The 25,332-nt window shown below is 48.2% G+C and overlaps 2 protein-coding genes across 2 annotated transcripts; both read right to left on the bottom strand.

Annotated features, from left to right (window-relative positions):
- Window positions 1-1,779: 1,779 nt before the first annotated feature.
- On the bottom strand, window positions 1,780-2,869 carry LOC123124182 (uncharacterized). Its single transcript, XM_044544848.1, has 3 exons — window positions 2,491-2,869; window positions 2,059-2,364; window positions 1,780-1,956 (listed from the first exon to the last, which is right to left on the bottom strand). The coding sequence occupies exons 1-3, from the start codon at window positions 2,709-2,711 to the stop codon at window positions 1,893-1,895; spliced, it is 591 nt and encodes a 196-aa protein (XP_044400783.1). The 5' UTR covers window positions 2,712-2,869; the 3' UTR covers window positions 1,780-1,892.
- Window positions 2,870-4,832: 1,963 nt separating this feature from the next.
- Window positions 4,833-6,298, bottom strand: LOC123124181 (pre-mRNA 3' end processing protein WDR33). Its single transcript, XM_044544847.1, has 2 exons — window positions 5,878-6,298; window positions 4,833-5,762 (listed from the first exon to the last, which is right to left on the bottom strand). The coding sequence occupies exons 1-2, from the start codon at window positions 6,106-6,108 to the stop codon at window positions 5,163-5,165; spliced, it is 831 nt and encodes a 276-aa protein (XP_044400782.1). The 5' UTR covers window positions 6,109-6,298; the 3' UTR covers window positions 4,833-5,162.
- Window positions 6,299-25,332: the final 19,034 nt, after the last annotated feature.

Raw genomic sequence — 25,332 nt, 5'->3', positions numbered from 1 at the left:
TGTCAGGCACAGCATTCTCTGCTTTCCACTGCAGCAATTCCAGTACGGTACCGAGCTTTGTGTTGCCATCTTTGCAATTGGGGTACAACCCTTTTTTGTGATCCTCTAACATGCGATCGAACTTCAGCTTCTCCTTTTGACTTTCGCACTGTCTCCTTGCATCAACAATGACACGGCGGAGATCATCATCGGGCACATCGTCTGGTTCCTCTTGATCTTCAGCAGCTTCCCCCGTTGCAGCATCACCGTATTCAGGGGGCACATAGTTGCCATCATCCTCTTCTTCTTCGTTGTCTTCCATCATAACCCCTATTTCTCCGTGCTTGGTCCAAACATTATAGTGTGGCACGAACCCCTTATAAAGCAGGTGGTTGTGAAGGATTTTTTGGTCAGAATATGACTTCGTATTCCCACATAGAGGGCATGGACAACACATAAAACCATTCTGCTTGTTTGCCTCAGCCACTTCGAAAAAATTATGCACACCCTTAACGTACTCGGAGGTGTGTCTGTCACCGTACATCCATTGCCGGTTCATCTACGTGCATTATATATAATTAAGTGTGTCAAAAATCATTACAGAACATCATGGATAGATAAGGGACCAAATTAATAGAAGTTCATCATCACATTAAAACCAAAGTACATACATAGTTCTCATTGAACAACATATAGCTCTCCAGAGCATCTAATTAAACCATACATTGAAACTATGTAAAACATTTCAATGCAACAACAAATGCGATCATAATCGCAACCAAGATAACAATTGATCCAACGGCATAATGATACCAAGTCTCGGTATGAATGGCATATTTTCTCATCTTTCTAATGTTCAAACGCATTGCATCCATCTTGATCTTGTGATCATCTACGACATCCGCAACATGCAACTCCAATATCATCTTCTCCTCAATTTTTTTTATTTTTTTCTTCAAGTAATTGTTTTCTTTTTTAACTAAATTTAACCTCTCGACAATAGGGTCGGTTGGAATTTCTGGTTCACATACCTCCTGGATAAATAAAATCTATGTCACGTTGGTCGGCATAATTGTATAAACAATAAATGAACCAAATAGTTATAAAACATAATATATACCATATCTGAATCATAGACAGGACGAGGCCGGCGGGGGCGATAATAAAAGTAAGAAAATTAGACAAGTATCTATCTAAAGTAAGAATTTTTTTTCAGAAAGAAGATAAGAACAGGAGGCTCAACACGGTGGTGCCGGCAACGAGATGGGCGCGGGCGATCGACGGCGGTGAAGACGGGACGGGATGTGACGGGCCGCTAAACCTAAACAAATCTCGAAGAAAATAAAGCTTGAAGGTCGAGCTTCGAGAGGAGAAAGCTTAACTAGTGTGGCTCGGGCATTTCATCGAACACCTCATGTGCATAGGAGGTGAGCTAGAGCACTACAAAGCTCTCCCCTCGCCGGCCAAAAAAAACAGAGCAGTGTGGAGTGCTCTGCTCCGGCGATGGGGTATATATAGGCAACTCATTGGTCCCGGTTCATGGCTGGAACCGGGACTAAAGGCCCACTTCTGTCCCGGTTCCAGCCATGAATCGGGACCAATGGCTGTGGGCCAGGAGCGAGGACCATTGGTCCCGGTTCGTGCCTGGAACCAGGACAAATGGGTCCAGACAAACTGGGACCAATGCCCCACGAGGCCCGGTCGGCTCCCTGGGCGCACGAATCGGGACGTATGCCCCATGGGTCCCGGTTCGTGATTCAACCGGGACTAATGGGCTAACCAAGCCCGAACCAAAGCCCTGTTTTCTACTAGTGATGGGCTAGAGGATTGGCCCAGGCATCATTTTATCATCCAGTTTCAAGGAGAAAAGCAGTAGTACATCCTGCAACTTGTAGTTTGTTGCAATTGAAAAATCAAGTATTCTTTGATCGATGTTCCAGACAGATAACAGCGGATGAAAAAAACGCTGACCGCTTCCTGCAATGAAAGAAAGGAATAGATCTAAGAAAGAAAACATGGGAGATTTAAAACAAAAATTGCAGTATGTTGGCAAGGAATCATCGTTTGTGGACAGATCACCTGACGGGCGTTACATCCGGGGGAACTGACTGTTGGAGACGAATCAACATTTTTGGACAAATCACCGGAAGTCCTATTGGAGACAATTCGGCGTTTGTGGACAGATCATCTGACGAACATGGCAGGAGGAGTGCTACAGCCGGTGAAGATGGACACAGTGCATCTAACACATCGACCCGCTTCACCATCATTCCATAGATCCGTGTTTCAGACGTCCATCGTACTTGTATGTTCGTCCACCGCGACCCCATAGAGAAGGGAGGCCTCACCAGCGAGGCAACGATTGATGGCATGCTAATGGAAAACCTGTGTTTTGTTGGAGAAGTAAGCAAAGGCCGGCCGGATGAACGAAAGTACAAACGGGGGATCACCTATTCACCAAGCCCATGGGGAAGGACCCGGTAAGATGCAAGAAAGTGGAACGACACTTACCCACGAGCAGGCGAGACCCGAACGTGGTGACATGAAACGACAGCAAGTCCTCGATCTGGTGCAAGAAGAAGAGGAGAAGGGCGTGGGGAGGAGGAAGAAGGCCCCTCTGCTGCGGTCCCTCCTCGGTCCTGCACCATGACGGCACCGTACGGGAACCAGTTGTTGCGGCCGTCCTCTGTGAGTCCTACCCAGACAAGAACGTGAGATTCATCTCCTTCCATGTTTTGGAATTTCTTCTGTTTGTTTTTGGCGGAGTGCAGGTGGGTGGTGGGGATGAAAAACTGCACATGAGATCCATCTTCTCCTTCCTGAATTTGGCCAGGAACCTAGGAGTGGATTGGCAATTGAAGGGGCTCACGGGAGGGGATGAAAGTTGAGGAAACTGACGGAGAAGCCGAGAAGGAAGAGCCGAAATAATTGACGGGGGAGATGAGAGAAAACGCAATAGGTAACGGACGCTGATGTGTCAGGGCTGATGTGTTGGTCGGGCCCATCCGTAAGTTAGTGACAGAATGTTGAGATGGCTGATCTGCTGATGTGAATAGCCTGCATGTTAAGAGAAATACCATAGTGGGGATGAACTATTTAAGTATTATAAATTGGTTGCACTCCTATTTGTTCCACCAGCCTCAAGCCCCTCGACAAGCAGTCAAGCAGGCAAGCATACATGACTGTTTAAAACTGTTTTCGAATCCGACCCATTTCAAAACGTCGGCAATGTGTTTTGGTTACACGGAAGACGCCATGTTCTCCGGCGTCTGCCCCTGGCCATCTCTTGTCAGTTTTCCTGGCCGTCCACGTGGCAAAGGCAAACGCCATGAACCTTGGCGTTTTGGTCCGACAGGTTAACTAGCATGCGAGGTCACGGCCGCGGCCCATCCCAACCTGTCGAACGCGTTGGCTCCGCCACCGTCCTAAGTCTATCAGAAGATCGAATGACACGAAAGCATGCACGCGCTGGTTCCCGTGCGTACGACTTCTGGAATGAAGAGAAGACGAAGGACGGAAGGGGAGCAGGTGGAATAACTACTGCTGCATGCTGAAGAAATGAAGACGCCCACGTACGTTCGACGTGTGTGCTGGTTGCACCTTGCACGAGCTAGCTCACGCATCCTAGCTCCTCTGTCAACCATCCATGGGGCAACGCATAAACCGGGTGTGCACGTACGCACGCTACGTACGTCGAACGTGCATGCTATTAACCTAGCTAGCTGCGGCACCGGCTTCTTGCCTAACCACGCTCACCGGCATCTTGCGCTAGCTGTACCAGACGTCCGCCGCCGGCAGGATACCGGGCACAAACCACGGATCCATGCATCACTTCATCGACCACCTCGGCAATTAATTTCCTGCCGGTTGATCCATGGTCAATTGATCCACTCGAAACCACTTGCAGGAAGGAGCAAACGTGAGTGATCACGTACACTACTCCAGCTCGTGCCCATGTAGCCTCACGCGTGCCGTGGCGAAATCCGGTCTCCACACGCTCGCCCGCTCCCTCGGTCTTCGTCTTCGTCCTAGCTCACGATTGACTTAACTCCTCAGCAAACGAAACACGCATCCGCCCGCCCGCCCGACGCCCGTGTGCACGGCTGCACGCGCAAGAGCTCGTCATGGTTGCTAGCGTTTTGAGATGGGTCAAGTCCGAAAAAAGTTTCAAACTAGGGTCAAATCATGCTAATCTTTTGTTAATGGGTTAAACAGTGAAAAAGCTCAGCATACATCACCACACAGAAAGCATACATCAGACATCACTCTCGGGGACATTGTTTACCTTGCGGCAGCGGCAGAGAAGAACAGAAGACTCGAGGCGGGGAGGCAATTTCTAGCGGCGGCGGCGGCGGCGAGCCACCGTCGATCCCTTCCTGGTGCGGTGGAACAGAGGGTGCGAGGCTATTGCCTATTGGGCTCGCTGGCCGCGCGGCGCTACGCCGCTGCACTCTGTCGCTCACCGTGTCCCAGCCGTGTCGCGAGCGTGTAGCCGCCGTTTCAGCTTTTTCTTTTCTTTTATTTTTAAATAAAAAAAGGGATACTTCTCTGATACGCGTATCGAAGCCGTCCTGGCCGTATCAGAGTATCGGTGCTTCTGGTCACTAGTCAAATTTTCAAAGCTACCACGTACTACTAACTCCGTCCTGGTTTATTGGTCTTTATTGTAATTTATGTCAAATTTTAACCATAAATTTAATTAACAAAGTGTTTATGCATGTCATCAAAAATTATATCATTACAAATTTTGTTCAAATACGAATCCAATAATATAATTTTTGTTGACATGCAGTAACATTTTATTAATTAAATCTTTAATCAAAATTTAGCACGAAACCAGCGGAGGTAGTAGTACGTAAGTACAGTACTTAGCAGCTGCCGTCCAGTCGACGAGTCAATGCATGCACATGTATCAATCTCTTCCGGGCAGACTGGCTTGTGCACGTACAAGTAGCAGGTAGCAAAATTGTTTCTCGTGACCGTGACCTGCCAAGTTCTCGGCGCGTACCGTGAACGTGCGGTGTGTACGCCGACAGCACATCACCCGCAAGATAGTAGTAGAGAGATATGCTTGCCAATTGCCAAATGCAAATGCAAACGTTAATTTTTAGTAATAACATCGAGTGTGCAGATTATAGGAGAGTGGAGACGCAGCTAGCAATTAGGAGCTTCTAGAGCTCGGTTCAGTTTTCATCTTCTTCTCCCTTCTTCTTTCCTCCGTCGCTGACCGCGTCCAAGCTGCGCGCCGGCGTGGTCCTGCCGTCGGCGCAGGACCACCGCTGTAGGCAGTGTCGGAGGCGACGTCGACGAGGAGCCACGGCGGGAGCTGCGCCCGCGTGCTGCTTCTCCTCTCCACCTCTGCCTCCATGTGGATGTGGTGGTAGCCGCCGTTGCGGTTGCGGCTGCACCACGGCGTGTTCACGCGGCGGCCCAGCTCCCCCTGCTGCAGCTTGCAGGAGGCCGTCCGCCGGAGGGTCTGCGTGCCCTGGCGGCGAGGGGGGCGGGTGGCCGTGCCCGTGATTGACCGCGTTCAAGTTGCGCGGCGGGTGGCCGTGCCCGTTGGCGAAGGGCCACCGCTGTAGGCAGTGTCGAAGGCGACGTCGTCGACGTCGACCAAGAGGAAGAGCCACCGCTGGAGCTGCGCCCACGTGCTGCTCCTGCTCTCCCCCTGCTGCAGCTTGCAGGAGGCCGTCCTCCGGCGGTGCTGCGCGCGGCGACGGGGCCGGGTAGCCGTGCCCGTGATTGAACTTGAAGGGCGTCGTCTCCGGCGCGGAGCTGCCTTCCTGCAAATTAAGTTACACCAACACCGGCCGACAGAAAGCCAGAAATCAATGGACGGCGGCGGCAGGGCTCGCGCGCACCGGGGGATGAGGCGCTATGTATAGTACTACGTGTTACCTTGAGCTGGTCGAGCGTGCAGCTGTGGATGATCCCGCCGTGCCCGTACGCCGCCGTGCCGTTGGCCGGGCCCATGCAGGAAAGCAGGACGAGGAATTCCCCGGTGAAGGTAAAGGTCGCGTTGTACTTGTACCCGGTCGGCGGCGCGCGGAGGAGGCCGGCGGCGTCCGCTCCGTACGCGGAGGCGAGGAGGAGGACCGCGAGCGCGAGGAGCCGGCGAGGACCGTCCATGACGGACGGGCCTCTCCGTTTCTTCGCTGGTCTGGTCTCTGGTGTAGACGTGTAGTAGTCTCCTGCTCTCACTGTACTATATATGCCCGTTGTCCCCGTGTGGACCCCACTGTCCCGTCTAAGATGAGATGGTTGGGCTTGGATGAGCAATGCTACACACACCGGATGCTTTTTACGGATTCAACGGACTGTGATTAGCTGAAGGTTTTGATTGGAGATTAGGAGAGAGGCGGCCCCACCCCACTAAAAATAGGGGAGGGGGAGGGAAGATTAGTTAGCCTTGTCGATCTGTGCGATGCCCGTAACTCTCCATGTGTCTAGGATTTTCGGGCTTAGATTGGGTTTGCGTTCAGGTCGCAACCGTCACGCTTAACGTCATGAGTATATACGAGTCCAGTGTTCGAGTGTGAACGTGCCGATGGTAGGTGTCCGTCTCGCAATCTCAGATCGCATCAATCACGAATCGGTCCAACTTTCAACCCAAGCTATGCGGCAAGCCGGTAACTAATGCCAACCGCACGCCCAAGAGCGGCGGGTGAGGTCCGGCACACCATGTCAACTTGTGAACGCGACCTCATGTGCCTAGGGATGACTCTAAATTTGGAAATTACTTGCATGCTTTTATTTTGCCGAGGAAACTTCCAATCTACTGTACTATTGATCAAACATCATCACAACGGTTTATAAGGCATGCGCGTATACACTTCCGCTTCTATGGACCTCCCCAAACACAAGGACGGCCGAAATTGCCCAATACCTCTTCATAACAGAAGGCAGGATAGGAATTTTTTAAAAAAGAGTCTGCCCTCCCGCCCGAAAAAAATGCCGGACCGTATACCAATATGAATATAGGACCTGCCCGCCCGCCTGCCAGGAAAAAAAACTTGAACCGCCCCGGCCGGTCGCCCGCACGCGCCTACGAACGTGCTACGCATGCAGACATGCTGCGCCGCCCGCCCGCGATCAACGCGGTAGCCCCGCAGTCAACGCGTGGAACTGCCACGCGTCGTCATCCGCGCGCCGCTGCCGTCCGACAACCCCGCCTCCTCGCCTACCGCGCCCCCGTCGTCATCCGCGCCGCGCCGCCCCGTCCCGTCGCGCGCCGCTGCCGCTCGACAGCCCGGCCGCCTTGCCTGCCGCGCCCCCGTCTCGTCGGCTGCTCCCGACCGACAGCGCCGCCACCTCGCCTGCTGTGCCCCCGTCCGAGCATTTATGCCGCCGCAGTCACCTCAGCTGCCACACACGCCACCTCGCCTGCCGCGCCCCCGAGTCCGCCCGCCTGCCGCCTCCCTGCCTGCAGCACGCCACCGCTGCCGCCTCCTCGCCTGCCGCGCCTCCCCGCCTGTCGTCCCGTCGATCTCGGCGCCCGAGGGGTCAAACCGACGCCCCGCAGCCGCGGCTATAAAAACGGACGCCGCGTCCCACCGACGCCCACCGGCGCCCCTTGCATCCCCCGTCCCCCCCCCCCCCCGACGCCCCTCGCCTCCCCCGTCCCCCCGACGCCAGCCCCCGATGGCGTTCTACCGCGACAATAGCAGCGATGGCGGCGGCGAAGACGGCGACGTCCCCGGCGCATGGCCGACGAGCCTCGGCGTGCCGGAGACGGAGGGCTCCACCGCTACTGCCTCCCCGTGCCGCCGGGCTGTCGTCTTCCACGCAACTGGAAGATCGACAAGGACGGCTACCCAACGCCGGGGCCCGGCGCGACGGAGGCGGAGCTCCGGAGCCACAACGGCGGCCGGCACAACATCCGCGGCCGCCGTGATTTCTTGCGCGGGAAGGATTATTGGGAGGTCATGGTCGGTGTCCGCCTTGCGGCGGCCGGCGTGACCCCCGACTTGACGGGCAGCAGTGGCCGTCTTCGCGCCCCGCCTCCGCCGCAGGATCGCCGCGGACATGCCGGCGGCCACAGTGCGCACCCGGCAGTGGCGCCCACGCCGGCCGCCCCTCCCTCGCCGCCGGAGTTCGAGTTGCCGCCGGAGCAGGTCATCCTCCGCGTGGACGGCGATCCAGATGACATCCCGGGGTACCACGTGGCCCTACGCGTGTCGGAGGCGGCGGCGGCTGCGGCGAGGGAGGCCGCCGAGGTTGCGGCCGCGATCGACGCGGCCGAGGCGATGGCGGCGGAGCAGGCGGCGATGGCGCCGGCGGAATGGCAGCAGGTGCCGCCGGAGTGGCAGCAGGCGTCGGCGGAGGTGGCGGAAGAGGCACCCGACGACGGCCCGGTGGACAGGGTCGACGTCGCGAACCGGTCCAGCAGCGACGATGACGGCGGCGACGGCCCGGTCGTGATCGACCTCCTCGATAGCGACGAGGAGTAGTTTTTTTAATGTCTTTTTTAGTTAATTTGGTTATGTCGTTCTTACCCTAAGTAGTGAACTTATCATTATCGAGATCGCTCGACTATGTAAAATATCTTATATATGTTCAACGAAATTTGAGTGAAATTTGTTTCGTCCATTTCATTCGAGAGTGTTGATTTGATGATGCATTTGTACATGAATATATGCTAAAGCATAAAAAATAAGTTATACAAAAAATTTAAAAAATATGGAACAAACACATAAAATACCGGTAGTCCAGGACGATGCTGGTTGCACTAGCGGTACATGATCGCATGCATGAAATGAAATGAAATTTTGAGAGGGTGTGTGCATGCCCAATGTAGGCCCCCACGCAAATGAACGAAATCGGACACCAAACACACGTCGCGTCACGTCCGGACAACATTTTAGGGTATATATTTTCGCCTGAAAAACCCTAGAAAATGCATTGGACGTCAAAAAATAACGAAAATTGTCGTGCGTGCTTCCCATGGTACACGGAGCATGGGGAAAAAGTTTTGTTTCATTCGATGGAGGTGAAAAAAAACGTCTTTGAGAGTAGTCGGACTGGCATACCCAAACAATGTTGGTTGCACTACGGGTACGTGATCGCATGCATGGATCGAGACCAATTTTTTGGAGGATGTGTGCCTGCCTAACATAGGCCCCCACGCAAGGTTGAAACGAAAACGGACACAAAACCAACGCTGCGTCACGTCCGACCTGTGTTTTAGTGGTTTTTCACCGGAAAAATCCTAGGAAATGCATCAAGCGTCGGAAAAATATGCAAATTGGCGGGGATGCTGTGGATGGTGATGCCAAGGTGTGGAAAAAGTTTCGGGCCATTTGACGGAGTTGAAAAAAAACGTAGTTGGGAACCCCCTCTCTGACAGACCGAAACGGAGCTGGTTGCTCTGGGGCTACGTGATTGCATGCATGCAACTGCACCAAAGTGTGCATACACGTGGGTACAGCCAACATAGGCCCTCACGCAAGGTTGGAACGAAAACGGACACAAAACGAACGTTGCGTCACGTCCGGCCAGTGTTTTAGTGTTTTTTCACCGGGAAAATCCTAGAAAATGCATCGAGCGTCGAACAAATATGCAAATTGGCATGGGTGTTGTGGATGGTGATGCCAAGGTGTGGGAAAAGTTTCGGGCCATTTGACGGAGTTGAAAAAAAACGTAGTTGGGAACCCCCTCTCCGACAGACCGAAACGGAGCTGGTTGCACTGGGGCTACATGATCGCATGCATGCAAGTGCACCAAAGTGTGCATACACGTGGGCACGGCCAACGTAGGTCCCCACGCAAGGTTGGAACGAAAACGGACACAAAAAAAACGTTGCGTCACGTCCGGCCAGTGTTTTAATGTTTTTTCACCGGGAAAATCCTAGGAAATGCATCGAGCTTCGGAAAAATATGCAAATTGGCGTGGGTGTTGTGGATGGTGATGCCAACGTATGAAAAAAGTTTCGGGCCATTTGACGGAGTTGAAAAAAATCACAAAGTAACGAACGAATAAGATAAGATTTAATAATGTGATGTGACTTTATTAACCTGTGAACACTGCCCGTCCGACCCCCATCCAACCGGCGTCGTCTAGGGCCCGGCCCAATCATTGAGGACGGCCGAGGAGACAGACGGGACGCGGGCCCGACATGATCTATCAAGATTGACGTCATTGTTCCTTGTACCTGGCACGACCGCCGCCATATGCCCACCTCACCCACGACGCCCTGCGCCAACCCTAGGGATTCACACGAACGCCGCCACCTGCCCGCGTCTCCTGACGCCCCTACCCTGTCCCATCATGCACGCCGCCGTCTGCCATCCCCTTCTGCCCACGTCACGCCGAGGCGCTGTCCGCCATCCACATCTGGTACGTCACGTCACGCCTTCTCTAACGCCGCCGTTCGCCGTTTCTGACGCCGCTTGCTGTCGTTCCAGAAGACGCCGTCTACCGTCCCCATGTGGCTCCACCACGCCGCCGTCCACCATCTTTGAAGCCGCCGTCCGCCGTTCCACAGCACGCCGTCGTCCGCCTCCAAGCCGGCCACCTAGGGCCTAATGGTGGGAGGTATTTTTTTGTTTTTCAAACGCACGTTGCATTCATCATGTTTATCAAGTAGACATGTAAAGTAGCTAATATTATTTTTGCTCCTATTCGTAGTGATGGACGAGTACGGAGAGATTTATTGTTCTGTTGAAGAGTGGTGTCTGTTGGTCAGCAAACTAACCTCTAGGTAGAAAATGCGTTTTGCCAGCACTAGACTGGGAAAGATGTTGATGATTCCTAGTGTGCTCATGCGAAAGTGTTTGCTTAAGTTCATTATTAAATCATATGCGTTGGACAGAAAAAGGTTCATCATGCCATCAAAAAACGGTGGGATATCATTGCGCACTGAAGATGTGTTTGACATTTTTGGGCTAGAGAACAAGGGCAGAGATGCTATGAAAGCGTTAGGTAAAGGGGGGTTGAAGGCGAAGGTGAAGGTGCCGAGTCGTTTTATAGATTCCAGTATGAATGAAATAATGATAGACCAGCTTATTGAGGACATCACTACCAGTGGCACGTATGATGATGATTTCCTGCGTCGAATTGTGTTGGTTCTCCTTGGTATGGTTCTTGCACCGCACTCCACGAAAGAACTTCCTAATGCTTTTTACAAGTTAGTGGAGGATGTGGAGAGCATCAAATCATTTAACTGGAACGCGTTTACTTTATGCATTTGCATCGATGGCATCACAAAGACTGTATCGGATCTTACAAAATTTACATGGCCGGTGGGAAACCTTGGCCTCATACAGGTAAATTGTATGTTATATATTTTATTTCCAACTATAGGTTGTACTGTTAAGATTGCTAATATATTTCACGTTCATGCAGTACTTGTTTTGGGAGAAAGTGCAGCCACTTGATGAAGAGACATTCGATCCACTGGCTCATGAATATCCGTTGATGCTAAACTGGCCAGAAGTTGAGGCTATGAAGCGTGACGCGTACGACACATCATACGGCCGCGGGAATGGGAGGGTAAGTATTTATGGTTTGTACTGCATGCACTAATGGTACTTTTTAAATGTTGAGTAATTTAAACTGATTTAACGTGGCACAGATTGATGACTTAATAAATGAGAAGTACAGACAGACTTTAATTGCTCAAGAAGGGAAATTCGTAGAGGAAGAATTTGATCCAGAAGATAGAACAAGTCGTGCCCGAAAAAGGAAAGAGAATAGAGACGAGGCTTCGTCGAGCAGGGACACTACCTTAGATCAAGTGATGAAATGCATCAAAGATATGCAAAAAGAAATTCGCCTTCTCCCTCAAAAATGTGCTCAGGTAATTAGTGATGTGTACTTCAATTTACATGGGATTATTCATAATGTTTGCATGTAGTTAATGCTTCCAATGTGTTATTGCAGATAGTACTGGAGAAGCTGGAGAAGAAAGGTATTGTCTTGAAGACAAACAGGGGGTTTGGTGATGATGTTGAGTTTGTGGAGCATAGTGAAGACTGGGTGGGGAAGTATGGTCCATCAAAATATTGGACAGATGTAAAATCAACTCCTGCAAAGGAAAATATGGAGAACGTGGTGGAGGCAGCATGCACCAATGGGAACGGGAAGAAGTCCGCACGTGAGAAAGATGTGCATCACAACACACCCGGTACAGGAGATGAAGGTGACCCCTTCGTTATTGAGGAGAATGGTAATTCACCCCACCCATCTTTTGCAACGGTAGACAAGAATGACTTTCTAGCTCTTACTGCAACCCCCAAGAATATAAATACAGTGTCAGACGGGTCTAGCGCCGATAAATCTGAGGAGATTAGTATGGATAGTCTGAACACCCGTATAAAAATGCGAAAGAAAGTGGCACTAAGGAGAATGATGGGAAACGCAAGAGAAAACAGTCAAAATACTATCGTTCACCCTACCAGCAGAACGGTGGACGTAAACGCCTAAAGAACAGTAGGTGCTAGGTAATTTGTTCTTGCAAGATATTTATGTCCTTGCATGCACACTTTATTAACTCATTGTTTGTTACTATTTTAGGTCTGTTTGGTATAAGAGCCGCTATGATTAGTACCGATTACATTACTGACGAACACATGGAGGACGCGAAAGGTTTATATCCAGACACTAGCAGACTCGAAGAAGCTTAGTAGGAAAACTGTCGTGCACATGACAGGAATTGCTGGGGAAACATGTACACCTGATATGCTTCGAGCCATCATTGCGAAAAAATGGTTGCATGGCGCTGTAAGTATTAGAACAAATATATTAAGTTGTACATGTCATTTTTTTTAAAATCTAATAGGCGTATTGTTGTTATGTTATTTTCAGGTCATCAATAATTATTGCAACCATATGCAGACCCATAATCCTCATGATGACCGTCACATTTTATCATCTTGGGTGTCACACTGGCTTATTCTTCGTGCTGATGGAAAGGTTAAGAACTCTAAGCAGCATTTTCTGGAGCATTTCACAAACCAAACTAAAATGGTGTCTAGAGTTACTGAAGAGTATTTCAGCAAAGATAAGGTACTTCAGTTTTGTATGATCCTTGGTAGTACATAACTATTTGTGTGTCCAAGAACTTGAATAAACTTTGTTGTAGGCATACTTTCCTTTTCATGTGGAAGAAAATCACTGGATAACAATTCTCATGCACAACAAGAAAAAAGAGTTTCAAGTTTTAAATTCTACTGGTAAATGCAGCAAGAGAGTTCTTGCAAAGATTACTAAGCTGGTAAGCTTACAACTTTACATAAAACAAGATATAGTAGTAATTAGTTATGTACTTCATATGAACTTCACATTTTTATTTCAGAGGGCAGAAATAGCTAAAGATACGACGGACACTAGTACAAAACGGGGCATACGTCCGGGCCAGATAAGCCCATTAGTCCCGGTTCGCTCACGAACCAGTACCAATGGGCCCATTGGTCCCGGTTCGTGACGTCAGGGGCCTGCCGGGCCTCGTGGGGCCATTGGTCCCGGTTCGTCTGGCCCCTTTGGTCCCGGTTGGCGGCACGAACCGGGATCAATAGGCCCCGCTCCTGGCCCAACACCACTGGTACCGGTTTGTTGCCTGAACCGGTACCAAAGCGTCATCTTTCGGGCCGGGTCTGGCCACAAACCGATACCAATCCAGCCAGGGGAGAGGGCTTTTGTGTGTAAAACATTAAAAGCAAAAAAGAATTTTCATAAAATAAATAAAAAAGCAAAAAAGAAAAGAAAATAAATAAGTAGAAACAAAATAAAATAAATAATTAGAAACAGAAAAAACTTTAATAAATAAGTAGAAACAAAATAAACTTCAATAATGTAAAATAAATAAACTATAATAAAATAAATAAATATAGCAACAGTAAGTAGAAACAAAATAAAATAAATAAAGCAAAAAAGAAAGAATTTTCATAAAATAAAAGAAGGAGCAAAAAACAAAAGAAAATATAAGTAGAAACAAAATAAACTTTAATAAATAAGTAAAAACAAAATAAACTTTTATAAAACCTCTAGTATTATTGAAACTAAAATTATATCTCGAATGCTTTTTGTAACAGACGAGTTTCCGTATGAAACCCTGATATCTCGAATGTTGCATTTTGAACACACAAGAAGCCTGGAGTTGTAATAAGTTATTGAAAATAAAAGAGAGGCGCAATGCTCACCTGCACGTTGCTTAGCTTCAGGCCTTGAGGAAATCGTGTAGACTGCACGGAGCTATGTGTAGTTTTTGTTCGAAACCCTGATAGCTCTGTGCAGTCTACACCACTTACTCAAGGCTTGAAGCTAAGCAACGTGTAGGTGAGCACTGTGCCTCTCCTTCATCGTCTCTGCACTCAGGGCTTATAAACCGCTGTGAGTGCCTCTCGCTTGGCGAGGTGGGACTAAAAACCAGCTGCAGAAAGAATCAACTAAAAAACTCTTTTACCGGTTCATGCCACGAACCGGTACTAAAGGTGCTCGTGGGGCCCCAGCCTTAGAACCGGTACCAAATAAAATGCCTTTGTAACAGCCTTAGAACTAGTACTAAAGGAATCAACTAAAAAGCTTTTATAAACCTCTAGTATTATTGAAACTAAAATTATATAGAATTTATGCAACTAAAAAGCAAAAAGAATTTTCATAAAATAAATACAAAAAGCAAAAAAACAAAAAGAAAGTATTTTGTTGAAAGTAGAAAAAAATAAAAAAAAGTATCATAAAATAAAATAAATACAAAAAGAAAGCATAAAATAAATATGTAGAAACAAAATAAAACAAAATAAAATAAAGTATCATAAAATAAAAATAAATAAACCTTAATAAAATAAATAAAAATAGAAAAAGTAAGTATTTTGTTGTAAGTAGAAAAAAAAGTACCAAAGAAAACAAAAAAAGGGAAAAATAAAAAAAATGCCACCTACTGGGCCACCACGGCCTGAATACGACTAGAAACCAAACCATGGGCCAGGATTCAGGCCCGCAGAAGGCCCAGTAGGCCCACAGGCAGATACAGCGTGTGTAGGCCCGAAAGCCTGCATTTGAGAGGAGCTCGAGATGGTAGCGGGAGTGGGGCTTACCACTCTCGAGCACCTTCAACTAGCGAGGTGGGACTAAACTTTCGTGTCGCGACGCGGGTAGCACAGGGCCTTTGGTCCCGGTTGGTGGCACCAACCGGGACTAAAGGGGTGCATTGGTCCCGGTTTGTGCCACGAACCGAGACCAATGCCCCACCTTTAGTCCCGGTTGGTGCCACCAACCGGGACCAAAGCCCTCTGCTTGCCGCCCTTTGGGCTGCTGAAAAGAGACCTTTGGTCCCAGTTGGTGGCACCAACCGGTACCAAAGGGGTGCATTGGTCCCGGTTGGTGCCACGAACTGGGACCAATGCTCTTGGTATATAAGTAGCACTTAAGAATTTTGCAGAGTTCATCACCAGTTGCCACCGACGACGCCGAGCACATCGACGCCGCCAGGCTGCCCCGTCGCTGTCCGCCGCCCCCGCCATCGTCGTCGCTCTCGTCGCCGTCGCCGTCGCCCGCACCCCTGCCCGCCCCGCCCCCGCCGTCGTCGTTGCTCTCGTCACCATCGCCGTCGCCCGAGCCCCTGCCCCGGCCCGCCGTCGCCGCGCTCTCGTCGCCGTCGCCCGCGCACCTGCCCCGGCCCGCCCCCGCCATCGCCGTCGCCCGCGCCCCTGCCCCAGCCCGCCGCCACGTTCGGTCCGGCCGCCGGCCTTCCCCCTTTTTCATATATATGATGTTTTTTCAGATTATGTGCATATGTGTGATTATATGTATGTGTGTATATATGATTATATGTCCTGGTTTTTTTCAGATTTTTTTGTTCATATATATGTTCATATATGCAAAATTTAGATTTTTAGAAAAGTTTTATCTATGTATGTTCTCTGATTTAGTGCATTTTAGGTTAGTTTCGTTTTTAGGAAAGTTTTATATATTTAGGAAGAAGGAAGAGAAGGAAGAAGGAAGAAGAAGAAAAAGTTTTATATATGAAAGTTACATTTTTAGAAAAAAAATTATATATCTAGCTAGGAAGAAGGAAGAAGGAGAAGAAGGGGAGTGGAAGAAGAGGAAAAATAAATAAGAATAGGAAAAAAAAGAGGACAAGAAGAAAGGAATAGAAGAGAAAAAGAAAAAATAGAGTAATTTCTATTTTTTCTTATTCACCTCTATTCCTTTCTTCTTCTCTTTTTTTTCTTTCTTTCTTTATCGGGTATGTCGTTGTCGATATAGCACCTCCCCGATAACTTCGACATGAGGGGGGGTCGATATACCCCCTCCCCGATAACTTCGACATGAGGAGGAATAGGGGTCGAGGGTTCGAGGGTTCAAGGGTTGAGGGGTCGAGGGTTCTAGGGTTCTAGGGTCGAGCGGTCGAGGGTTCTATGGTCGAGGGTTCGAGGGTCGAGGGTCGAGGGTTCGAGGGCTCTAGGAATATGCAAAAGTTAGAATTTTTAATGTTCATAGAATTTTTTTGGTGATATTATTGTCGAATATGCAAACGTTTGTATGTTCATATGTAAAGAATATGTCAATTTTTTTGTAGTAGATGATGATGATGATATATGAAAACTTGGTCAATTTTTTCTGTTGTAATTTTGTTCGATGAATGTTTTCTCTCGGGAATTCAACATATATTCAACACGAGGGGGGAGGGGGGTCAATACCCCCTCCCCGATAATTTTGACATGAGGGGGGGTCGATATACCCCCCCCCCCCCCGATAACATTTTTTTCCATGTATGTATGTCGTTGTTGTCGGTACACCCCCTCCTTTACCAAGTTAAAAGAGCGTTGTCGTCGAGGCCACCCCGAACCCTTTTAAGCGTTGCCGAGGCCACCCCAAACCCTAGAGAAGCGTCGAGGCCATTAATTAATATAATTCCTTGTTGTGAATAGCTATAGCTAGGTCTACGTTTGTCACTAATATATCCATCTGTCATGTTTGTATAATAATTTCCATGTTGTAATATGTGCAGAAACTATGGAGCACGGCCGAGACGAGGAAGCAGAAGGGGTGTTGGGGGACATAATCGCAGCCGGAGCTGATGTCATGTCGTATCTCAACAAAAGCGATGGTCTGGAAGGAGAGGGTGAAGAAGCAGGCTACGGTCCTCGAACAACGGAGGAGACCGTGACCGGTGACCGAATGCCGGTGCAAGAAGGAGGCCGTGATGACGGCTCCGGTGGCCGAACAGAGTCCGGTCGGGTATATATATTAATTAAGACTGTGCTAACTATAGCTAATTGATGCATTCATTGTTTTGGTATCTACACATATTAACTCTCGTCTTTCTTCTTATTTCTAGCCCTCCGGATCAAGCACAACTTCGGTAAAGAGACGAGGCCCGAAGAAAAAGTTGCAATCAGATGAAAGGTTCACGATCACAGCAATCGCGTGCGATGGCCAACCGATTGAACCCCTTAAGTTTCTTTTGTCGAAGATAGACAGAAAGATGATCTTTGGAAAGCCATTGATCCGGAGAATCCATTTAAAGAGCCATTGATCAAGTCCTTTGCTCTCAAGAAGATGACAGATCTATTCAGGAAGTGGAAGAATGACCTGAAAGCAAAGTTTGTCGACCAAAAAAAGACACCAGAATTCATCGGCCAGTATGAGAAGCTCAGAGATCAATGGGACGCATTTGTGGCCAACAAGACATCGGAGAGGAGTAAGAAGATGTCAGCCATAAACAAGATAAATGCTGCGAAGAAGGAGCATCACCATCGCACGGGGTCAGGTGGCTACCTCAAAGCCCGACCGTTGTGGGCCAAGGCTGAGAACGACCTGCTTGATAAAGGGGTCGAACCAGAGACATTGAACTGGCCAGATCATTTCCGGACTTGGTTCTTCAGGGTTGGCGGAACCTTGGACCCTGTAACAGGGAAGTGCGTTTGGACGAGGGAGCAACTGCTTCAGCACTATATTAACGCAGCGCAGGCAGGGGCGTTCATTCCAGACAAAGAGAAGAACGAGCTCACAATGGCCCTCGGGAATCCTGAGCACCCTGGACGGACACGAGGCACGCCAGGCTCCGTTCCGTGGAAGGCTGGGTTTCCGGACGCAGGCGGTTACAAATGCCAAGAGAGGAGGAGGAAGGTGGAGCAGAGTGAACTGCAGGAGCTGCACTCAAGGGTACAGAAGCTACAGGAACGAGATGTAGTTTGAAGCAAGCTGTAGCGACCAGACCTCAAATGGCCTGTGCTGCTGTGCACCAGTGTCATCCCTGGATCAGTAATGCCGACACGCACAGTACAAATGGAGGATTTATAACAGAGTAGCAATCACACACTTATTACATCGAATGTCCGAAGAGATTAAGTATAATAAACATGGACTAAGGCCATCTAATAACGATAACAGCGGAAGACTTGGAAGATAAGTGAGTCCATCAACTCCAGTGGCATCACTGAGTATAAGACCACGACCTAAGGCACCTTACTCGTCGTCTGAAAAGTCTGCAACATGAAACGTTGCAGCCCGAAAACGGGTCAGCACATAGAATATGCTGGCAAAGCAACACATAGAGAACAATGAACAATGATAAGGCTATACTATATGCATATATGGCTGGTGGAAGGCTCTATGGTTACAGTTTTGCGAAAAGCCAATTTTATCCTACTGCAAAGGAATACATTTTATTTAACTATCATGGTGGTTGAAACATTGAGAAGGTACCTCCAACTCAATCCCAATTAAGTAACATCATTAACCCAACAAAATTAATTATAAGTATCACGGTGATGAGATTCAAATGATAATCCAGGTACTAGATACTCAAGTTGTCCATAACCGGGGACACGGCTAATCATGATCAGTTTGTACACTCTGCAGAGGTTTGTGCACTTTTCCCCACAAGACTCGATCGCCTCCGCTTGATTCTCGCACTACATGATGTTTGAGAAACGGATGACCGAGACACAGTCTTTCAGAAACAGTCACTCTCTACTCTGGATGGACCGGTACACCTACTTTCCCCTACATCTGCTAGTCCACCTCTTCAAGAGATCCTGTAACCTACTCAGCTATGCTAGAGCCCATAATAGCTTGCGGCTGCACACGGAAGTTTCTAGCATGAATAATCTTATGATCCCTTTGAGCCTGGGTGGCGGACCTTATACAAACAGACAACACTGGGTTCTCCAGGTGCCTCAATCCACCCAGATGTGAGTTTTAGTTGCCACCTTAAGTTGAACCATTATTAAACACTCACATCTGTCATGAATATCTCTCAAACCCAATCCACGTCTACGAGCATAGCATGGCAATAAATAAAAGCAACGTAGAAGTAACTCCCAAGGGTTTGATATAAACAGGTAATAGGTACTACCTCAACTACTTCCCAATACCCACAGTTTAATTAGATCCTAATCATGCAATGTGTGAGGAAAACAGATCTAATGCAATAAAACTGGGTATGAACGGGGTATGATCAAAGTGTTACTTGCCTTGCTGATGATCCGCAAAACCTAGCGAGTCGAAGTAACAAGCGGCACACTCCGGGTACTCTATCGCAAACAAACAAGCATACGATCAGTACTCATCTAATGCACAGGTAAAACTCGAAAGAAAGATCCAACCAGAAAGTTCAACTTAAGAACTCCGGTTTGCAAAAAGAATCAACTCGAAAGAAGCAACGGAAATCAAACGGTGAAAGAAAGAAACTCCGTTTGCTAATCTGGATCTAGGTCAAATTTTACTGTTGCAAAAACTTGTTTGAGTAGATTAAACGGAAAGAGAATTTCGAGACGAAACTCTAGGCGCTTGAATCACCTGATTCCGATAAACGAGCGAGAAGTTAAACAGATTCGAAAATTCGATCAGAAATCGAATCTGAGAAAATAACGAGAAAATCCGACGAAAAAGAAAAAAACAGACGAACGGTTAAATAACGGACGTTCGTTAACAGAGAAAAACCGACGAACGCGTTCGTTAAAACGAACGGTTCGGTGAACGCTCGTAAAATAAGAAAACCGAAAAAAACCGATCTAGGGTTTTTTTTAAAACAAAAGGTTTTTTTTCAGAAAACCGGTCAACACAAGGCGAGGCAGCGGCGGTACCTCGACGGGGCTCGCTCCGGCGAGGGCTCCGGCGGGCGCGGGCTAGGCGGCGGGGGTGCGGGGCTCGGTGGCGGCGGCTCCGGCGACGAGGGGCTCCGGCTCGGGGCTCCCGGCGGCGGGTGGCGGTGGCAAAAGGCGGGCGGCGGCGGCGGCTAGATGCGGCGGCGGCGGCGTGCTCCTCCGGCGGCGGTGATGGCGAAAACGGAGGGGGGGTATATATGGAGGGGGGCGAGGGCGGCTTGGGGGAGGGGGCACCGAGGCGGCAGCGACGTCGTGGCGAGGCCGGACTCCGGCGGCGTCGTGGGGAGGAAGGAGAGCGCGGGCGGGATGGGCCGTCGGCTGGGCTCGGCCCAGTCGGCGCGGCGCGTATATTTTTTTTTAAATATGTTCCACGGAAAATATTGCGTAGAAAAATAAATAAAAATCAGAAAAATATGAAATAAATTTTCCCCGTCTAGTTAGAAAATCTAGAATAGGGTGGACATTTTTTTAAAATCAAAAATAATATTTTGAAAACATGCATATTTTTAAATGCAATAAAAATTGCAAATAAAATCCAATGAATTCCAAATAATGTTTTTAACATTTTTCCTCTAGTATTTCAATGTTTTTGGAGAAGTCATATTTTCTCCTCTCGCTTATTTATAAATTGAAATATTTTTCCGGAGAGAAAAATAATTAAAATAAAATCCTCGTTTTGAATAATCACATAAGAAAAATTCAAGAAAATCCCCAACTCTCTCCGAGGGTCCTTGAGTTGCTTAGGATTTATCGAGGATTTGTCAAAATGCAACAAAACATGATATGCAAATGATGTTCTATGTATAACATTCCAAATTAAAAATTTGGGATGTTACACAAGCGACCTGTCGAAGCTACCCCGCCATCTCAGCGGAGAAGCAGCGTGGCTTCCACCGAGTAGCTTCAACTGGAGCCTGTCTTCACGGCTCCTGCTAGCTACCCCGTGGATGCTATCACAGAGTCTCAACATTGCCACCTTATGACGCAATGGGAGAAGTACAAAGTCAAGGCGGCTGTCGGCTCTCTTCTACCGCCTGAACCCGGCGCAACTTTTCACTACCGTCCAATTCCAGAAGGATATGCTAGGGTGACGGTGGAAGAAATAACGGAGGGATTTGAGGAGCTCGTGCTTGACCACCCTACCGGTGAAGGGGAGACTCGGCTGGGTTCTGCTTTGAAGACTCCATGCCTATGGAGGAAGGAGCTCATCAACCTTCCGAACTGGACGCCTCCGCCTCCTCCTCCTCCTCCGGCGAGTCAGGGCACTCTGCCTCCTCCTCCGCCTGAGTGATCAGGGCACTCCTCCTCCTTCTCCGGCGCGTGGCGGCACTCCGCCTCCTTCGCCTGCGCCGGCGCGCCCGACCAGCCAGCCTCCTCCTTCTCCACCTCGTCAGCAAGGGCGGAAGAGACCCGCCGCCGCTCCGGCTGCTCCGGCGCGTCGCAGTCCTTCTCCTCCGCCTCGTAAGCAACTAAAGAAGAAAGCCGCGGCCGCTCGGCCTGCTCCGGCGTCTAGCAGTACAGGCGGGAGGCAATACAGATTCGGTCCATCTCTCAAGACTCTAGAGAAGTTATGATACGAGAGGACCGAGAAGGAAAACAAGGAGATCTATCAAGCCCAAGTGAGGGACTACTTCACAACGCAAAGAGCTAAGAGACATCCACCTCCGGAGGAGAAGATAGATCCGGTTAAAGCGAAGCGCACTTTGGATGCCCTGCAGCGACCACCACCGTCTCTGCCAAAAACCAGCTATGAGCGCATTACTGAAAAGACATATAAGGAAGCGAAGCGGTCGGGAAGTACTTGCAGTGACAAAAGGTTACAAGAATGAAGAACTGGGAAAAAAATTCCCCAGCTCGGCGAACAAGCGAACCAATCGTGCCCCCCGCTCAAGGTGTCTAGCGATATCGTCGCTAATCATCCGGAGGTCTTGCCCGGTACCAATCCTGGAGATTACAACGATGCACATTTTGATATAATGGAGCCGGACTTATTCAAATACGAGTACGGGAAGCCTCTCGTCAAAGATGGAACTACTCTCACAACGATGATGCGAAGATTCCATAATTGGTACATGGAAACCTGCAGAAAGGCGCTGTCAAGTGGGAATAAAATCAATACTTTGATGCTGAAAGTTAAAGAGGATGTGCACGACCTCGTTGGAATTGAGGAGTTGTCTGTTCCATTTGAGGAGTTCTTCCAGTTTTTCAATCTAGAGGCCCTCGGTAAATTAACGGTCACTTGCTACTGTCTGTAAGTATTACTTCTGTCATTAAGTCTCTATATATAGCTCAGCTCTTTCATTGCATGTATATATAATTATCCTCACTATATTATGCAGATTGAAGATCGTCGAATGCAGACAAAATGAAATGTATGATATTGGGTTCATTAACACCAATCTCATAGACCAGTTTACGGTTAAATATAATGCCAAAGAAACCGAGGACAACTTGCTACGATCTTTGTTAATAAATCAAAACAAAGATACAATACTCTTTGCTTACAACTTCAAGTGAGTGTTACTGTCTTGTGCATATTCGGTTTCCCTAAATTATTACTGTTATAGTAATTAATGTAATTGATGAGTTATGCATGCGTGCGCAGCTTCCACTATATTCTCCTAGAGATTAAGCTTGAGAAGGGACTAGTAAACGTCTTAGACTCGAGACGAAAAGATCCCAAGGAGTATGCGGCCATGTCTAAGATGCTCAAGAAGTAAGTTGATTCGGTCATTATCGCACCATATCAGCAACTTTGTTCATTTCACGGTATCAAGTAATTGTTTTCTTTGTCTCGCAGGGTTTGAAAAGTATTCACCGCACAAATTACTTCATTGCCGCGGGATCTGGTATGGAAATACCCGAAAGTAAGTACTACTAGCTAGCTACCTAGTTCCGCGCATCTCCCGTTGATTCTAACTACTATCATCAATGCCATTTATAATGCTTCATTATCAGTTTGATTGACCTCTATTTCTCGTAAAGTGCTTGTGGCAGGAAGCCGGGAATAATTACTATGGATACTACGTCTCCGAGTTCATCTACAACGCGATGGCCAAGAATAGGCGGGGCTACTCAAAAAGACAATATGAAGTGCATAAGCAAAAATATTCACAAGTTTATTTTATTACCATCATTTCTGTTGAGTTTCATTCATATATATGTATTGACCCCCTTATTCAAATTAGATGTGGCAGATGTGGGATGAACTCCTACCAGAAGATCGCATGCGAGCAATTCAAGAGGAATTGGCTGGATTCTTTCTTGACCACGTCATCAATAAAGCCGGAGAATACCACCATGCATCTGGAAGTTGAGTTCATATGTTAGGGTATTGTAAGAGATCTTACACATTGTGTGTGTGTGTATATATATATATATATATATATATATGTATGTATATATATATATGTAGCCAGTAGCGTCGGTAAGATATACGAAAACTTGTTGTTCGACCAATCTCTCGGAGAAGGGGAGGTCGATCACTTTTGTATATGTTCATGACGATCTTCTGTATACTTAATAGTTTTCTTCATTTGCTTACTAGCTAGCTAGCGTGTCGAGTCCTCTCTATACGTAGTGTCGACCAAGCACGGAGATAAGAGAGGACACTTCTCTCAATTAGCTAGCTAATACAATATATGAAACCCCGTAAATTAACCCTACAAAAACCCCCAACCCCCCCCCCCCCTCAAAAAAAACAAAAAGCCAAGCCTCTGAAATGCTGACGCGTGGAAGCCTTTTGGTCCCGGTTGGTGGCACCAACCGGGACAAAAGGCCCCCTGCCTGGGCAAGCAGTAGCGGCCATGTGGAGTCCCCATCTGTCCCGGTTCCTGGGCGAACCGGGACTAAAGGGTCAGGGCTTTAGTGACGACCCCTTAGTCCCGGTTCATGAACCGGGACCAATAGCCCTCACGAACCGGGACGAATGAGGGGTTTTCTACTAGTGGGAGGTGAACTCCCTTATACAAACGGAACATCCAGACGTATCTTCCTGGTCAATAAAGGAGTATGATATGCCGTTACAAGAGGATGGGTATGTTCAGATGTTTAATTTCTATGTACTTCTCTGACCAGCAATGCTGGACTCGGGGTTTCTTGCAGAGTCTCTTGTGGTCTTTTTGTGGTGAAATGCATTCAAAACTGGGACGAAGATGATTGGATATTTGACTTTGATCAAGATGAGGTTAATGCTTCAAGGGGACGCATTCTAGCTGAAATACTTTTTTCAGAATGCAACACGATGGAAGCCGTGAAAGAGAAGATTCTCAAGATCATGGATAAGAAATGAGTCTGATGATGGGGTTTGGGCTAGTACGACATTATTTTTCATATTATCGCAACTAAATAAACATGCTATTGTCGGCACTTGGAACAATTTTTATATTAACACATTTCTTTATTCTAATGCGGCATGATTTTGCATGTTTTGCAACTAAATAAACATGTCGTCGTCGGTTCTAGCTACAATATTGATTTTGCAATGTCAGTCTTATTTGCATCATTATGGGTGATGAGTTTGCAACTATATATATTCAGATTGTATGCATCATTATGGGTGATGATTTTGCAACTATATATATTCAGCTTGTATGTGCTATATGATTATGTGATGATAATGGAGCCGTCTGTTGGCTCTTAGAGGCACATATAAATGGAGGTGGCCGCCTGCTTGTATGTGCTATATGATTATGTGATGATAATGCCGCCGTTTGTTGGCTCTTAGAGGCACATATAAATGGAGGCAGCCGCCTGCTTGTTTGCTGACAAAAAAAATTTGACTTGAAAAAAAAAACAGCCCGACCTTCGCTTGTGGACCCATAGGGGATGTTGGAGAACGTAGTAATTTCAAAAAAAAATCCTACGCACACTCAAGATCATGGTGATGCATAGCAACGAGAGGGGAGAGTGTGTCCACGTACCCTCGTAGACCGAAAGCGGAAGCGTTATGACAACGCGGTTGATGTAGTCGTACGTCTTCACGATCCAACCGATCTTAGCACCGAACGTACGGCACCTCCGCGATCAGCACACGTTCAGCTCGGCGACATCCCTCGTACTCTTGATCCAATTGAGGCCGAGGGAGAGTTTCGTCAGCACGACGGCGTGGTGACGGTGATGATGAAGTTACCGGCGCAGGGCTTCGCCTAAGCACTACGACGATATGACCAAGGTGTCTAACTGTAGAGGGGGGCACCGCACACGGCTAAACAATCTCAACTTGTGTGTTCTAGGGTGCCCCCGCCCCCGTATATAAAGGAGCAAGGGGGAAGGCTGGCCGACCCTTGGGGCGCGCCAAGGA

The sequence above is a fragment of the Triticum aestivum genome, chromosome 5D (assembly GCF_018294505.1).
Source record: "Triticum aestivum cultivar Chinese Spring chromosome 5D, IWGSC CS RefSeq v2.1, whole genome shotgun sequence".
Classification (NCBI taxonomy): Eukaryota; Viridiplantae; Streptophyta; class Magnoliopsida; order Poales; family Poaceae; genus Triticum; species Triticum aestivum.
The sequence above is the reverse complement of the archived record's forward strand: the minus strand, read 5'-3'. Positions and strand labels throughout refer to the sequence as shown.

Coding starts and splice junctions, on each gene's coding strand:
- LOC123124181 (XM_044544847.1), bottom strand. CDS start 6,108: ATGGACGGTCCTCGCCGGCTCCTCGCGCTCGCGGTCCTCCTCCTCGCC. Junction 5,763..5,877: donor GCACGCTCGACCAGCTCAAG/GTAACACGTAGT, acceptor CTTAATTTGCAG/GAAGGCAGCTCCGCGCCGGA.
- LOC123124182 (XM_044544848.1), bottom strand. CDS start 2,711: ATGGAAGGAGATGAATCTCACGTTCTTGTCTGGGTAGGACTCACAGAG. Junction 2,365..2,490: donor CGGGTCTCGCCTGCTCGTGG/GTAAGTGTCGTT, acceptor AACAAAACACAG/GTTTTCCATTAGCATGCCAT. Junction 1,957..2,058: donor CCGGATGTAACGCCCGTCAG/GTGATCTGTCCA, acceptor CTTTCATTGCAG/GAAGCGGTCAGCGTTTTTTT.